General features: G+C 38.4%; 1 protein-coding gene and 1 long non-coding RNA gene across 3 annotated transcripts in view; one reads left to right on the forward strand and one right to left on the reverse strand.

Annotated features, from left to right (window-relative positions):
• The window catches only part of TRAM2 (translocation associated membrane protein 2), a 111,322-nt gene extending 110,523 nt beyond the window's left edge, over window positions 1–799 (reverse strand). The window contains exon 1 of one of the 2 annotated variants that reach the window (XM_056818398.1): window positions 749–799. In XM_056818398.1, the coding sequence (XP_056674376.1) occupies window positions 749–784 (36 nt within the window). In that variant the 5' untranslated portion in view covers window positions 785–799. Of the gene's footprint in view, window positions 1–136; window positions 409–748 lie in introns of those variants that run through there. The other variant, XM_056818397.1, reaches the window with a different exon arrangement.
• LOC103098469 (uncharacterized) lies at window positions 102–4,046 on the forward strand. The gene is made up of 2 exons (XR_008916572.1): window positions 102–226; window positions 3,768–4,046. It is a non-coding gene; the product is annotated as an uncharacterized LOC103098469 (long non-coding RNA).
• Window positions 4,047–15,804: the final 11,758 nt, after the last annotated feature.

Consider the following 15,804-nt stretch of genomic DNA (forward strand, 5'->3'; position numbering starts at 1 on the left):
GCGCGGACCCGGCAGGGGCTGCCGGTGACGGAGGCGACGGTGGCGCCCGCCCGCCCTTCCCTCCCTTCCCTCCCTTCCCTCCCCCCCTCTTTCCCGCTTCCCGCCCCCCCCCTCCGTGTCCGGGCGCTCCCCTCACCTCGAACATAAGCCCGATGAGGACGCAGAGCACCAGGCAGAAGCCGATATCAGCATGGTTGTGAATGACGAACTCCTGACTGAAGAGCGGGTAACTTTTCGTTCTCCGGCGGAAAGCCATGGCAGCGGGCGCAGGGAAGCCGCTGCCGGGGCCCGCACCCTCCCCTCCGCTCGCTCGCTAGCGAGCCGCGCAAACTTCTCCAGCTCCTGGGTCCGCGGCCGGCCCGCCCAGCGCGGAACAACTTCTCCCGGCCACGCCCCCTCAGCCTGGGCCACGCCCCCTTCCTCCCCGCCCCTTCCCCTCCCCCCACCCTGTCCCCGGAACCCTCCTCCTCCTCCTCCTTCTTCTCCCACCTCTTTCCTGAACCGGTGCCCTAGTCCCGCCCCCCGCGCGTCAGAGGATGTTTGGCTACGCCTTCGGAAGGCTTAACTCTTTCCCGCCCATCGAGGAGAGAAAGAGGAAGAAAATAGGCTGGGGTGCGTTCTTCCAAAAAGGCTTGCGGTTTAAAACCACACAGGCTTTCGGTTTACACACACACACACACACACACACACACACACACACAAAACCCCTCCGAGTTCAAACCAACCCAAAGGCAGTTCCTGGCCAGACCTTTCTGAAAGCCAACCTCCTCCACCACGTCTGCATTTCCCATCCCACAGCGCCCCCACCCTATCCTCCTCCCTGCCGCCTGCCCCTCCCTCCGAGCTCCGCCCTGCGGCCGCTCCAGCATTCTAGGCTCTTCTGGATTTCTCTGTGTGTAACCCCCGACCCCGCCGGCAGCTTCTTTTTCTGATCTCTCATCTTTAACCCCCATCCCTCTGCTTGTCCTCCCCTGCTGACCCTGGTCACTCGCGATTCTTCCTCCGCTACCTTCTATTCTTTTTTCTCTTTATCAGATGGTAAAACTATGGCTCCCCCCTCCTCGTGGGGGAAGGGGGGACGGCGGCATTATTCCTTGCTTTTTATGACCTTCCTTCGAACAATAATCCCCCCGGATGGGGCTCTATGCTGCAGTGTGGGTAGGAGTAGGGCAAATAAAGACTATTGAATGATGGTGCCCAGGGACGTTGGAAACAATCAATCCCGGGCGTTTATTAAGCGCCAACTATGTGCCAGACAAGTCAAACGAAAGCTTCCTCACCGGTTGCTAAGAGGGTGGAATGCTGGTGTCTCGAACACAGTAGGTCAGTAAACATCAGCAGTTCAGCAAGTAGATTTTAAATGTGTACTTTGTGCAAGGCACCGAGGAAAATTAAAAGGTAAATGAGGCATTGGCCCTGTCCTTGAGGAAATTAGAGATAAAGCATCTATCCAAATAATTCAACGCAAAATGGAATTTGTTCAGTACATAGAAGAGATACAACCTGTATCCTAATGACCTAGCACAGTGTCAGGCACATCATAAAGACTGACAACACTTACTGACTGACTGGGGACCAAATATTTAAAAGAGGAAAGGATGTTTTCCACTTAAGAGAATCAGGGAAAAATTTGAGCAGGATCGTGATGGATAGGATTTCAATAAACCAAGAAGAGAATGGGGAACAGGAAGGTGGTTTCAGGAGAATGAATTAATCTGTCAATCAATAAAACATTTATTAAGTGCCTACTATGTGGCAGGCACTGTGCTTATTTCCAACTCCTTTCTTTTACTAGTCACAACTTATTAACTGACGCTAATTTTTTTTAAAGTCTTGAAAATTTTTGTATTTCCAAATTCTCTCCCTCCTGCCTCTCCCCCTCCCTTTGGAAAGGCAAGCAATATGATATCAATTATACATATGAAGTCATGTAAAACATTTACATATCAGTATTGCACAAAAAGTATAAGCAGGAATCATAAAGAAATTGAAAAACGTATGCTGTAGTCTGCACTAAAAATTGATCAGTTCTCCCTGAAAATAGATAGCATTTTTCATCATGAGTCCTTTGGAACTGTCTCAAATCTTTAGATTGATCAGAGTAACCAAGCCCTTCCTTGATCATCCTTACAATATGGCTGTTAATAGTATAATGTTCTGGTTCTGTTCACTCAGGATTAATTTAGTCTTATATATAGTCTTTTCAGACACTCTTTTTCCACACAGGTGTATATATATATCTTTCCACGTCCTCCTAACTTTTAATTCTTGCCCTATTATAATTAATCAATCATTTGCTAAGCACCTAATGATCCAAGCACTAGGAATACAAAAAGCAAAAAAAAAATCTCTGCTCTCTAGGAGCTTACAATCTAAAGGGGGGAGTGAACATGCAAATAAATCAAGACAAAGCAAGCTATATTCAAGATAAATAGAAATAATTAACAGGGAAAGCACTAGAATTGTGAAGGTTCCAGTAAAAGATGGGATTTTAGTTGGTTTTTAAAGGAAGCCAGGGAAGGAAAATAATGAGGGCTAGAGAAAGAAAGCAGTTAAATTTAAGAGTTAGTATTTGAACTGAGCCTAGAGGGGAACTAGATGATTCCAAGAGGTAGACCAGAAGAGAGTTTTCTAAACTTTTATAAAGATATTTAGGCCAGAGAAGGAATGTCAGAGTAAAGAGAATAGCAAAAAAGTGAATTTGGATTAGAACATAGTGTGCAAGAGAGGAAATCATCTATAATTAGTTTGGAAAGAGGCTAGAGTCAGATTAAATACTAGAGGAATTGGTATTTTATTCTAAAGGCAATGGCAACCACTGATACTTCTTGAACAGGAGTGGCATGGTTTGGCCTGTACTTTAGGAAAATCAGTTTGACAGGATGGATTAGAAAGGGAAAAAAACTACCTGCAAGGAAGCTAATTAGAAGGCTATTTCAGAAGTCCAAGTGGAAGCTGATAATGTGATGATGTACTCTGAATAGACAGAAGAAAGATACAAGGAATGTTGAGGAAGATGAGAAGAATCATAGGTAAGTAGAATATTATTAGATAAAGCCTTTTAATCTATCAAATCTAAAAATATATAAGGAAAAGGTAAGAATAATAACTCATGTATAACCAAAACTCATGTACAGAATCTAAGCTATTGATTCACAGGGAACCAGATCAATTCCAAAGGATTATCTAACAATATTCTCCTTGTCTAGGGCCATCAGTCAAAATCTCTGTGGGAAAAGTAAAATGGGACTCATTTCTCTGCTACCCTCTGGGATAAATTCAGTTTATTTCCTACAAGCAAACAGAGACTTCTGGGTCTTGTTTAACCCTGAAATACTCAGGACAAAAAGCTGCAAAGCAGAGATTAGTATTATGAAGATAGGATTAACTCTCCCCAGTATCCCAAGCTTCTTCTGAAGAGAACAGCTAATAAATCTCACCTTTAAATAAGAACTATTTCTTCTTTTCTACCTCTCCATATTCCTGCCCCTCCCCCAAACTCATGACACCAATAGTGAAGGTCTTGGGGAAACCCCAGTGGCACTTTAATTGCTATTTCTATTGAAGTATGTTTTCTGTCTCCCTGTCCTCTGACTGCTGCCATCACTTCTGCATCTTCCTCTATTGCTGTGATCTATTATCCCCCAACATCCATCTCTGGCAACTTAGGCAGTTCTTGGCTCTTAGTAAGCCCTTTCTACCCCCAAGCCAGTGATATAAAATGGAAATTCTCACCTGCAATTCATGTTTCTGTTTCTCCAATGTAGGTGCTCTCCAAGCAACCATGGTTTTGTGGGTTCTACCATGTACATTTAGTCTTCAGATTTCCAAGAATTTTATCACACTTGCAAGAGCCTTTCTGTTTCCCTCTCCTATACCTTACAAAATGGTGTGAAGAAAGAAGAAAAGAGGATACTTTCAACCATCTTCTAGCAATTATGCTTACTATATTCTCTCCCCAATTAAAGACTTTTTAAAAAAGATATTTTATTTTACTAATTATATGTAATAACAATTTTTTCAACATAAATTTTCTGAAGTTATAAGATCCAAATTGTTTTCTTCCCCTTCCCTCCCCCTTTCTGAAGCTGGTTAGCAATTTGATCTGGATTATACATGCATTATCATGAAAAACCTATTTCTATATTGTTCATTGTTGTAAGACAATAATCATATAAAACAAAAACAAAAACCAAAATAAACTAAAGCAAAAAATAGGATGCTTTGAGCTGCATTCCTACTGCAACAGTTCTTTTCCTTTGTCATAAGTCCTTCAGAACTCTAGGGAATCATTATATTGCTGAGAGTATTTAAGTCTTTCCCATTTGATCATTCCACAATATTGCTGTTGCTGTGTACAATGTTTTCCTGGTTCTGCTTATTTCACTTTCTATCAGTCCACGTAGGCCTTTCAAGCTCTTTCTGAAAACATCTCGTTCTTCATTTCTTACAGAACAAAAGTATTCCATCATATACCACAATTTGCTTAGCTATTCCTCAATTAATGAACATTTCAATTTCTAATTCTTTGCCACCACAAAAAGAGTAGCTATAAATATTTTTTGTACAAGTGGGTCCTTTCCCTCCCCCCTTTTTAAAAAAAATCTCTTTGAGATACAGACCTGATAGTGATATTTTACTGGATCAAAAGGTATGCACAGTTTCATAGCCCTCTGGGCATAGCTCCAAACTGTCTTCCACAATGGTTGGATCAGATCACAACTCTGCCAAAAATGCATTAGTGTCTCAATTTTGCTGCATCCCCTCTGACGTTTATCTTTCTCCTTTACTGTAATATTGGCCAATCTGATAGGTATGAAGTGGTATTTCAGAGTTGTTTTAATTGCATTTCTCTGATCAAGAGCGATTTGGAACATTTTTTATATGATTATTGATAACTTTGATTTCTTCATCTGGAAATCCCTTGTTCATATCCTTTGACCATTTTTCAACTGGGGAATGGCTTTGTATTCTTCTAAATTTAACCTAGTTTTCTATATATCTGAGAAATGAAACCCCCAATTAAAGACTTTTCAGACCCTACAGATTGTATTAGGTACATATGTACACTAGTTCCATCACATGCTACATATCATCAAAAGGACCTATAATAAAAAGGGTTTTATTAATTGAACCAAATGCAGTAGATCATATACAGGTATATATTAATCAATCAAGTGACCCATCAATCAATCAAAGGCATTTGCTAAGAGCTTGCTATGCCTCAATTTCTGTCCTAGGCTCCAGGGATACAATACAAAAGTGGAAAAGTCTCTACCCTCAAAGAACTTATTCTACTATTCTATATTCTACTGGGGTGGGGTGGGGTTTGGAAATCACAGATAAGACACAGACAAATAAATACAAAGTGTTGGAGGAAGGGATACAATAATAGCTAGCAATTGTATAGCATTTTAAGGCTTACAAAGTGCTATACAAATATTAGATATCTTTTTATTCTCAAAACAAACCAAGAGAGATAAGTGCTATCATTACCAACCCCATCTTAGAGATAAGAAACTGAGGCATACAGGGTTATACAACTGGTAGGTTTCTAAGGCTGAATTTGTACTCAGGTCTTCCTAACTACAAGTCCAGTCCTGCATCCACTGGTCTTTGTAACTACTCCTAATCAGGATACGTGTCTTGAAGGAATAGAGAATAGTTATATAACATAGGTTTTTAATTATTTTTAAAATAATGTAAACAATACATTTATTGCATAATATTATGCAAATAATATTAAAGATTACATTATTTAATATGTCTATTAATTATATCCATTCTCTCTGCCCCCCAAAGACAATATTGGAGTCCTTCCAGCAAACATCTTTGGACTTCATGAGTGGCCTACTTAGCCATCCTATCTAAGACATCATATGTCCCTGGTCAAATAATATAGTCCTTTCAGTAGTGACCCAGGGTTGCTGCTGAAAATTTGGGCAATAGAGGAGGAAGGGAAAAAGAAATTCAAAATTGTCTTCAGATTTGGGACTTTGCAGTCTTACTTCTGGGCCTAGGAGGATAGGAGGAGGAGGAGGAACAAGCATTTATTTAGTAAACTATATAAATATCTCTGATTCCTCACAACAACCCTGTTGGGTATTATTATTACCCTCATTTTACAGTGGAGGAAACTGAGATAGAAAGCAGCTAAATGAATTGCCAAGGCTCACATAGCCAGTAAATACCCAAGACTTGGTTTGAATTCAGGTCTTCCTGACTCCAGGTGTGCTATTCTACCCACTGGATTACCTATCTGCCTAGCTGATGGCTTTGAGCAAATGATAATCCCCTCTTCCCTCATTATTCTCACTGCAATACTGGCCACAAAAAAATCCAGCCTCTGGCTTTGGCTACCTTTTGTCCAGGGAGAATTCTCCCATAGATGAAGGCAGTCTTGGCCACTCACAAGAACATATAGCTTCTTCTTCCTTAGGAATTTGACCCATCCCTTCCCCAAATAGGGCATCATACGATGCCAGCTGTTCATGGTCAACTTTGGACCTACTTCCTCAACTTACCCAAATTTCTATTGTTTGCTAGGGAGTCTGACCCACTCACCTGTGACTAATAGCCAGTTAGGATGCATCATCTTTACATACCTAACAAGTGTCTGAAGTGTCTGGTACTATTTTGTAGACTGCCAGGCTATTTTTCCTCTACTCCGTTGAGGGTGACTGCACCCATCTGGTACCTGTTTCCTCTCAGGGACTTTGAGGCATTTTTTGCCCCCATTTCATGACTAGAGTTCTAATAACAAATCATATTATTGAGAGTTTTTCTCTCTGCCCTTTGGAGCTGAAGGCATATCTAGGCAATAATCCTGCCTCAACTACCCTTTCATCTGAGTAACATAATGGTTGTGAGTCACTGTATCTTCCTTCTCCTCAGAGACTTCCAAGCATAGGTCAGTAAGCATCCATGGCTCAAGCCCAGCCACCGGCACATATGGAGTAAAGCCTGTGGCATCATTCCTGATGACATTAGAGGCATGCACTAGAAAGGCCAAATGCTGGCTCTGCTTTGCCTTCTGCTGTAGTCTTGGATCACCAATAGGGTTAGCTGAGTGCTACTTAAATATTTCCTGTTGCCGGTCTCCTTAAGGATGGGATGGTATAGTTCTAGATTTGATCTTTATTATGTTGAATACTTCCTTGAACAATGTGCTTTCCAAATCTCAACCCTGATCAGCATGAGTCATGGCAGTGAAACCACATACAAAGAAATACTTCTATAACACCTTCGAAACTGTGGAAGACTTCCGAGTCCTTGTTGGGTAGATCTGGGAAAACCACATGAAATGGTCCATTACCACTAGGATAGTGTTTATGTTCTTAATAAAAAATAAAAAAGTTTACCTAGTACTTTTAAAAAAAAAGTTGTCATTTTCTAGTGCCATTGCCCTTCCTCTTCACCTTGATCTCTCCCTGTAAAAAAGCTAGTTAAACACAACAAACCAATACACTGACTACATCTGACAATACCTCAATATCTCTCTTCAAGAGAAAGAGAAAGGATATGGCACAGAGTCAGTCTTCTGGAATCAATTTTAAAACATTTAAGCATTTAAAACATTGCATTAATCAGGGTACTGATGTCTTTCAGTGTTGTTTTCCTTTATGTTACTATGGTCATTTTGTCTCCTTGGTTCTAATTACTTTCCTCTCTTTTAGTTTTGGCAAGTCTTCACAAGTTTCTCTGAATTCTTCATTCTGTCCTATTATAGTTCAATAATATTTCTTATATTTATGTACCAGTTTATTCAGCCATCTGCCAACTGATGGCCACCCACTTTGTTACCAGTGTTTTGCTATCACAAAAAAAAAATGCTAGTATAATTGTTTTTGTGGGTATATGCATATATGTATATACATATATATATATATATGATCTTCTCATCTATCTTTGACCTCACCTTAGTGCCTAGATCACTGAATCAAAGGGTAGATATAATTTATTCACTGACTCTTCTAATATAGTTCCAAATGGTTTTCCAGAAGAATGACAGATTTTTCCATTGCCCTACTAGTATTTGCCATTTTCCCCCTCATTTATCATCTTCTACAATATGATATGCAGGAGGTAAAACTTCAACATTGGGTTGTTTTTTGCTTATCCTGTTTATTTTTTTTTAATTCATTTCAAAATTTTATTTTACTTTCATGAAAAACATTTGGTCATTGTTGTAAGAGCACACTCATATAAAACCAAAACCCCCAAATAAAACCATAAATACACTGATATGAAAGATAATATGCTTTGATCCACATTCAAGTGACTCCAACAGTTTTCTCTGGAGTGCATTCCTCACCATGTCTTTCAAGATTGTCCCAGATCATTGCAGTGTAAAGATTAAAATTTAGGGGAGACTGAGGCAGGTAGAAATTAGTTTCTCTCTGCAAGGAGTATTATTTTTTAGAGGTTTATTTAAGATTGAGAACCTAAGAATATACAATTAAGAAAAGCACGTGTCTAGGCCAGAGAGAGGCCTAGACACAACCACTCACATCTTGCCTGCTAGGTGAAGAGCCGCATGTGCTCCGAAGCGGAAGTAAAAAGAGGGCCAAAAGCCTTTCCAATCAGGTTAAATACTTCATCTCGATCTTGGCCCAGGTGAGATTACAAGGCATTTTTGGGAAGTGGAGCAAGGAATTCTGGGGATTGAAGTCCTGGATTCAAGACTATTTTTACAGCAGTGCTGAGAGTAGCCAAGTTATCACAGTTGATCATCATGCACCATTGCTGTTACTATTTGCAACATTCTCCCAGTTCTGCTTATTTCACTCTGCATCAGTCCATGTAGATCTCTCCAGCTTTTTCTGAAATAATCTTGCTTACCATATCATCACCAACATGTACCACAATTTGTTTAGCCATTCCCCAATTGATGGATATCCTCTCAATTTCCAATTCTTTGTCACCACAAAAAGCGCTCAGTATTGTTTTAATTAGCACTGCTTATATTATTAATTTGTAACATTCTTTCATATGATTTTGAACAGTTTGTATTTCTTCAGTATCCCATTGGGAATTTGTTTTTTTATATCTACTTGCAAAGACAAGGAGTCTATTCAAAACAACTCTAAAGACTTGCTGATGCTTGTACCTTCCAGAGAAGTAGCTTGAATCATTAACACTTTCCACTGAACACACTAGGCACAGGTCTAACACTTCTTGTATACCTCTGTTGTACACATGGGCAGTAGGATTTATTCTTCATTAAATCCAGAGTTTTCTAATGGCCCAGGTGCCTGAAATCTTTTTAGAGTACTCTCATAAACATGAATCAGTAGATTTTAGGAAATATTAATAGCTTTCTCATAATAGTAATTGAAATTTATGTAATAATCTAATGCTGACAAAATATTTTATATATATTATGCCATTTGAACCTTATAATAACCCTGTAAGGGAGATGGGGTAGGGAAAAGAAATGAATTTGTGATTTTATTGGTACAAGGAACTTGAATCAGGAAACTCCCTTTCCCAATGCTGTTTGGCACCTTCTCTTCAACTCATATTCTTATATAGTTGCCTAGAGCAATTCAAATAGAAATGAGGGCCACTAAATCATAAGAGATCCCTTCTAATTGCATATTGACTTAGAAAACACATCTTAACATTTATTTTCTATTATATTTTTATTTCTTTGACAAATATTTCAGTGGCACCTTGATACAGGAGCACCTTAAGTCATGAGCAATTTGAGATAGGCACAGTCAGGATTAGACATTTTTGCTTTAAGTCACAAGTGGATATTTAAATCACAAGCTTCTGTCACCCTACACTAGATAACGTACAGAATGTTGGGTTTCACAAGTTACACAAGGCTGTCTCATTTTAGTTCAGTGTTTATCTGGCTGTGTGAGTATCTGTATTGAATTGCTTTTGCTTTCTTCTTTATTTTTATCTTTATTATCAGTTTTTTGGGCAATTTCTTAACTTTTAACCATGGGTCTTGACAATGGAGGAATTAAAGGAGTTACAGCAGCAGCAACATACTTAGGTTTTGTAGGAAATTAGTGGGGAGGAAGCACAAGGTGGATGAGGTAATCGGTATAAGTGAGATTAAGGAAATGTTGAGGATGTGGGAAAAAATTAAACAGTTTATTGAAAAGACACACTCAGAAAAAGTTACAACAGGTCATGCCTTAGAGCTATGTAATATCACTTATTTCACACATTATAGAAATGTTCTGAGATGGAGGAAGAAACAAAGTTCCATGTGTAAGAGTTAAAATTGGTTTTGGTCAAATTAAGAGTTATAAAAAGTTGTTGTGGTTGCCATTTATAAAAATGAACTCTTAAGTTATGAGGCTGTTAGTAGCTTTAGTAGCTTTATTACAGAAAAAGTAGAAGTAAAGAGGGGGAATTGTAGGAAGGAGGTAGAAAATATTTCCTAGGCTAAATACCCTAAGTCTGGATTCGAATGCCTCACTGAAGAAAGTGTCCCATCAAAGATAGGAGAAGAGCCAAAAGGCCAGTGTCTCCAGCCAGGGTCTCTTTAACTCAAGCAAGTCACCAAAGCCAAACTCCTTGAGACCCCAAAGCAGAATCTCTGATGCAGAATGAAATCCAATGCAGAGATACTAATGCAGCAGAAGCTCTCTAACAGAAGTGCCTGTTCAGCTCTCTAGTCTCACTTTTTAATAACCCTTTTCCCACATGACTTCCTCTCTCTCTGGTTTCTACTTCCTTTCACTGTGGGCTGGTTTATCACATCTCAGGAACCAATCATAATTTCTTAATTTGCCTGGCACTTGGGGGGGGGGTGGTAAAAGGGGGAGGGGAAGAACAGTGCTGATGGGATCCACTTCTAGTCTTTGAGGGTATGAACTTCCTTTTCTAGTAAAAGGTTCCTCAAGTGTTTGCACTCCAAGGTCTTGATTAAATTAAAATAAACAAAGGAAGATAATTCCATTTACATACATGGAAAGGTTTTTGTTGAAACAGCCTCTACATGAAATCAAGGAAAGTGTGGCAAAACAGCCAAAGTTCAGTGACAAAAATGATGATAATTAAGTAAGGTAAAAAAGTATCAATTAAGTTTAGCAATAAAGTTACATATCACAAGTGATGTATAAGGTCAATTTTGGATTTAAATGTAGCATTACATGTGTAGAGAGTAAGTTATGTTAAGTGACAGCATACAAAATGAAAACCTCCACCAACATCTTCGTCTGACCTTGAAGGTAAATAATATTTTATAAGCAAGTTTATTTATTTACATTCTTTCTCATTATCTATTTATTGTTATTTATAAAGTACATTTTCATATTTAAAAGTATATTGAACAAAAAATTCCATGTGGTTTTTGGGGGCCGGAACAGATTAATTATATTTCCATTCATTTAAATGGAAAACTTTGATTTGACACATGAGCAGATTGAGTTATGAGCTTGGCCACAAAACAAATTAAACTTGTGTGTCAAAGTACTACTGTATAGATAATCTGATCTCATATACACAAAAATATTTATAAGCAACTCTTTGTGGTGGCAAAGAACTGGAAACTAAGGATGTGCTCATCAATTCAGGAATAGCTAAGCAAATTACATTTATATGAAGATATATTTATATGAATGTAATGAAATATTATTGTGAAGGGCAGCTAGTGGATAGAGAACCAGGATGAGAGGAGGTAGTATCCTGGGTTCAAATCTGGTCTCAGATACTTCCTAGCTGTGTGACCCTGGGCAAGTCACCCCAAATGCCTTGCCTAGCCCTTTTTGCTCTTTTGCCTTGAAATCAATAGTATCAATTCTAAGATAGAAGGGATTTTTTTTTTTAAAAAAGACTATTGTACCGCAAGAAATTATGAAAGAGATAATTACAGAGAAACCTGGGTAGATTTATATGAACTGATGCCAAGTGAAGTGAGCAAAACCAATGAATTTATAAAATAACAATAAGACAAAAAAACCCACAGCATTGGTTTTTTTGTTTTTTGTTTTCCTTTTAAACATTATTTTATTTGGTCATTTTCAAACATTATTCATTGGAAACAAAGATCATTTTCTTTTCGTCCCCCCCACCCCCCTCCCTCCGCCTCTCACATAGCCGATGCACGATTCCACTGGGTATCACATGTGTACATTGATTCTAACCCATTTCCATGTTGTTGGTATTTGCATTAGGGTGTTCATTTACATTCTTTCCTCAATCATATCCCCTCAACTCCTGTAGTCAAGCAGTAGCTTTTCCTCAGTGTTTTTACTCCCACAGTTTATCCTCTGCTTATGAATAGTGTTTTTTCTCCTAGATCCCTGCAGATTGTTCAGGGACGTTGCATTAATACTAATGGAGAAGTCCATTACGTTCAATTGTACCATAGCGTATCAGTCTCTCTGTACAATGTTTTCCTGGTTCTGCTCCTTTTGCTCTGCATCAGTTCCTGGAGGTTGTTGCAGTCTCCATGGAATTCCTCCACTTTATTATTCCTTTTAGCACAATAGTATTCCATCACCAACATATACCACAATTTGTTCAGCCATTCCCCAGTTGAAGGGCATCCCCTCATTTTCCAATTTTTGGCCACCACAAAGAGTGTAGCTATGAATATTCTTGAACAAGTCTTTTTCCTTATTATCTCTTTGGGTTACAAACCCAGCAGGGCTATGGCTGGATCAAAGGGCAGACAGTCTTTTATCACCCTTTGGACATAGTTCCAAATTGCTATCCAGAATGGTTGGATCAATTCACAATTCCACCAGCAATGAATTAATGTCAGACTTTGCCACATCCCCTTCAGCATTCATTTCCTTTGCTGTCATGTTAGCCAATCCTAGGTGTGAGGTGATACCTTAGAGTTGTTTTGATTTGCATCTCTCTGATTATAAGAGATTTAGAACACTTTTTCATTTGCTTATTAATAGTTTTGATTTCTTTGGCTGAAAACTGCCTATTCATGTCCCTTGCCTATTTATCAATTGAAGAATGGCTTGATTTTTTGTATGATTAATTTAGCTCTTTGTAAATTTGAGTAATTGAACCTTTGTCAGAAATTTTTATGAAGATTGTTTCCCAATTTGTTGCTTCCCTTCTGATTTTAGTTACATTGGTTTTGTTTGTACAAAACCTTTTTAATTTGATGTAGTCAAAATTATTTATTTTACATTTTGTGACTCTTTCTAAGTCTTGCTTGGTTTTAAAATCTTTCCCTTCCCAAAGGTCTGACATGTATACTATTCTATGTTTGCCTAATTTACTTATAATTTCCTTCTTTTGGGGGGTGGGGGGAGGAAAAGAAAATGATCTATGTCTTTAATGAATAATGCTTGGAAATGATCAAATAAAATATATAAAAATAATAATAATTTCCTTCTTTATGTTCAAGTCATTCACCCATTCTGAATTTATCTTGGTGTAGGGTGTGAAGTGTTGATCCAAACCTAATCTCTCCCACACTGTCTTCCAATTTTCCCAGCAGTTTTTATCAAATAGTGGATTTTTCTCTTTGGTTTGTCATAGACTGTCTTGCTGAGGTCATTTACCCCAAGTCTATTCCACTGATTCCCCCTTTCTGTCTCTTAGCCAGTACCAAATTGTTTTGATGACCACTGCTTTGTAATATAGTTTGAGATCTGGGACTGCAAGTCCTCCTTCCTTTGCATTTTTTTTTTCATGATTTCCCTGGATATCCATGATCTTTTGTTCTTCCAAATGAACTTAGTTATGGTTTTTTTCTAATTCAGTAAAGAAGTTTTTTGGTAGTTCAATAGGTATGGCACTAAATCCCACAACATTATTAAGACAAACTGTGAAAGACTTAAAAACTCTGTTCAAACTTCTGGTTCACTCAAAACTCAGAGTGGCCACTATTGGCTGATTTATGGCATCCTACTTAACATTTGCCAGAATATAAATCCATAGATTACTTTCAATCTATACCTAAACTTGAGCTCTATATTCTTAGACTCTTAACTTTTTAGTGACTATCCACTTCAAAGCCAAATGTTCCAATTTATGGGCCAGATGATGAGTTTTAATATCAAGGAATCCCCAGCTGGCATGAGCAGTAGATTTTTGACTGGTTGTTTTTCTCCTAATAAAAATTTCCCCTGACTCCATTTAGGCTAGTGTCAATACTACATAACACAGAGAATTTACTTGGTCTAACAGAAGTCAGCTAACTAAGGCAACTAACCAAGTTTTTAAAAGCCAAATCACATCACAAGAGGTCCAGACCAGATCACTACTTTCTGGTCTCCAGTCGTTGGCTCTTCTTAAGTGTAGACCCACAACTGAGATTAAGATACTTTTCAATGATATCCTCACTCTTTAAAAATCTACAGTAATAGCTAAGTAAGTCCTGACCCATCTTCAGTTCTCTAGAGTTCTTTTGACATGTCCAGGTGACAAGTGCCACTATCTTCTCAGGGTTAGATCTCACTCCATGCTGAGATAGTGTGTGGCCCATGTCCTTGACAGAAACTCAGCAGAACTGGAAATCATCAACTAACAGAATTTAATCTATCAGGTTGAGCCAACCTGATACTTTCAGTCGTATTTCCTCATGCCCTCCCAACTATGACTTCCTAATTATAATGAAGAAAGCCAAACCTTGAGAAAATTTTTATCAACAGATACTTTTTCCATAAGCTTCTGGAAAGTGGTAGGGCCTCCCAAAAACCCCTTCTAATTTAAAGAAGTAGCATTGAAATACGACAATGTTCTAGTTTGGAGTCAGGAAGATTGGTGTCCAAATTCTGCTTGATAACTATATTTCCATGTCATTTAGTTTCTCTGAATCTCATTTTCCTAACCTATAACTTGAAGAGGTTGGAGCAGATGACTGCTAAGATCTCTTCAAGTTCTAAATTTATAATCTTGAGGTCTAATTCAAACCTTAATTTTATAGAAGAGTCAAGTTATAAGGCAGCTAGCTGGCACAGTAGTTAGAGAGCCAGGCCTGGAGTCAGGAGGACTCCTCTTCCTGAGTTCTAACGTAGGTTGACACTTGCTAGCTGTGTGATCTTGGATAAGTTACTTGACCCTGTTTATCTCAAATTACTCATCTATAAAATGATTTTTTTTTGCTTGCCCAGAGATACACAACCATTTGCTTAAGTGGGATTCTCAGACCACCTAACTCTCAGACCAGTGTACTTTCTACCATACCACATTCTTTCCCAAGACTATTCTAAAATACTCGGTAGAAAAATATATATGGAATGTGAATTCTCATAAAAAATGTCACAAAATGACTCAGTGGTAGACCAAGAAATGGAAACTAGGACTCCTGACTCTTTACCCACTGTCTAACACGTCTTCTTTCCTATTTATTCATTTTGGAGCTAGATTTCTTCCAGGCTACATGAACAGCATGTCAACTGACCCTGTGAGTGTGTTTCTGTGATGGAAAAAGATTGGGGCTTTGGGGGAAAAAACTGCAAAGCTTATATCTCACAAGCAACTGGAGAGATCCCAGTGAGGAGGGATTTAGTGAAATTCCATCAAATTCTTCTCTCTTCTGTAGAGAAAAGATATGGCATTTAGAGTCAGGGCAAGGAATTGATGCCATATTTTTCCTTGAGCTTTATAGCTTCTCTCAAACATCTTCAGAACAAAAACATGTGAATCCAAGGTAATGACAAAAAGAGCTATCTTTATATTTCTTCAAATGTCTATCTCTACAGAATCAGGAAAACAATTTATACATTGTACAGAAAATAACTTGGAAGGCATTAATGCAATGAGCAGCCACAACTCCAGAAGAACACTTCTAACATTATAAGTCAATGGATCCAGGGTACAAAATGAGACATAGTTTTCAAATTTTAAAATATATTTTTATTGATA

Source organism: Monodelphis domestica, chromosome 2 (genome assembly GCF_027887165.1).
Source record: "Monodelphis domestica isolate mMonDom1 chromosome 2, mMonDom1.pri, whole genome shotgun sequence".
NCBI lineage: Eukaryota > Metazoa > Chordata > Mammalia > Didelphimorphia > Didelphidae > Monodelphis > Monodelphis domestica.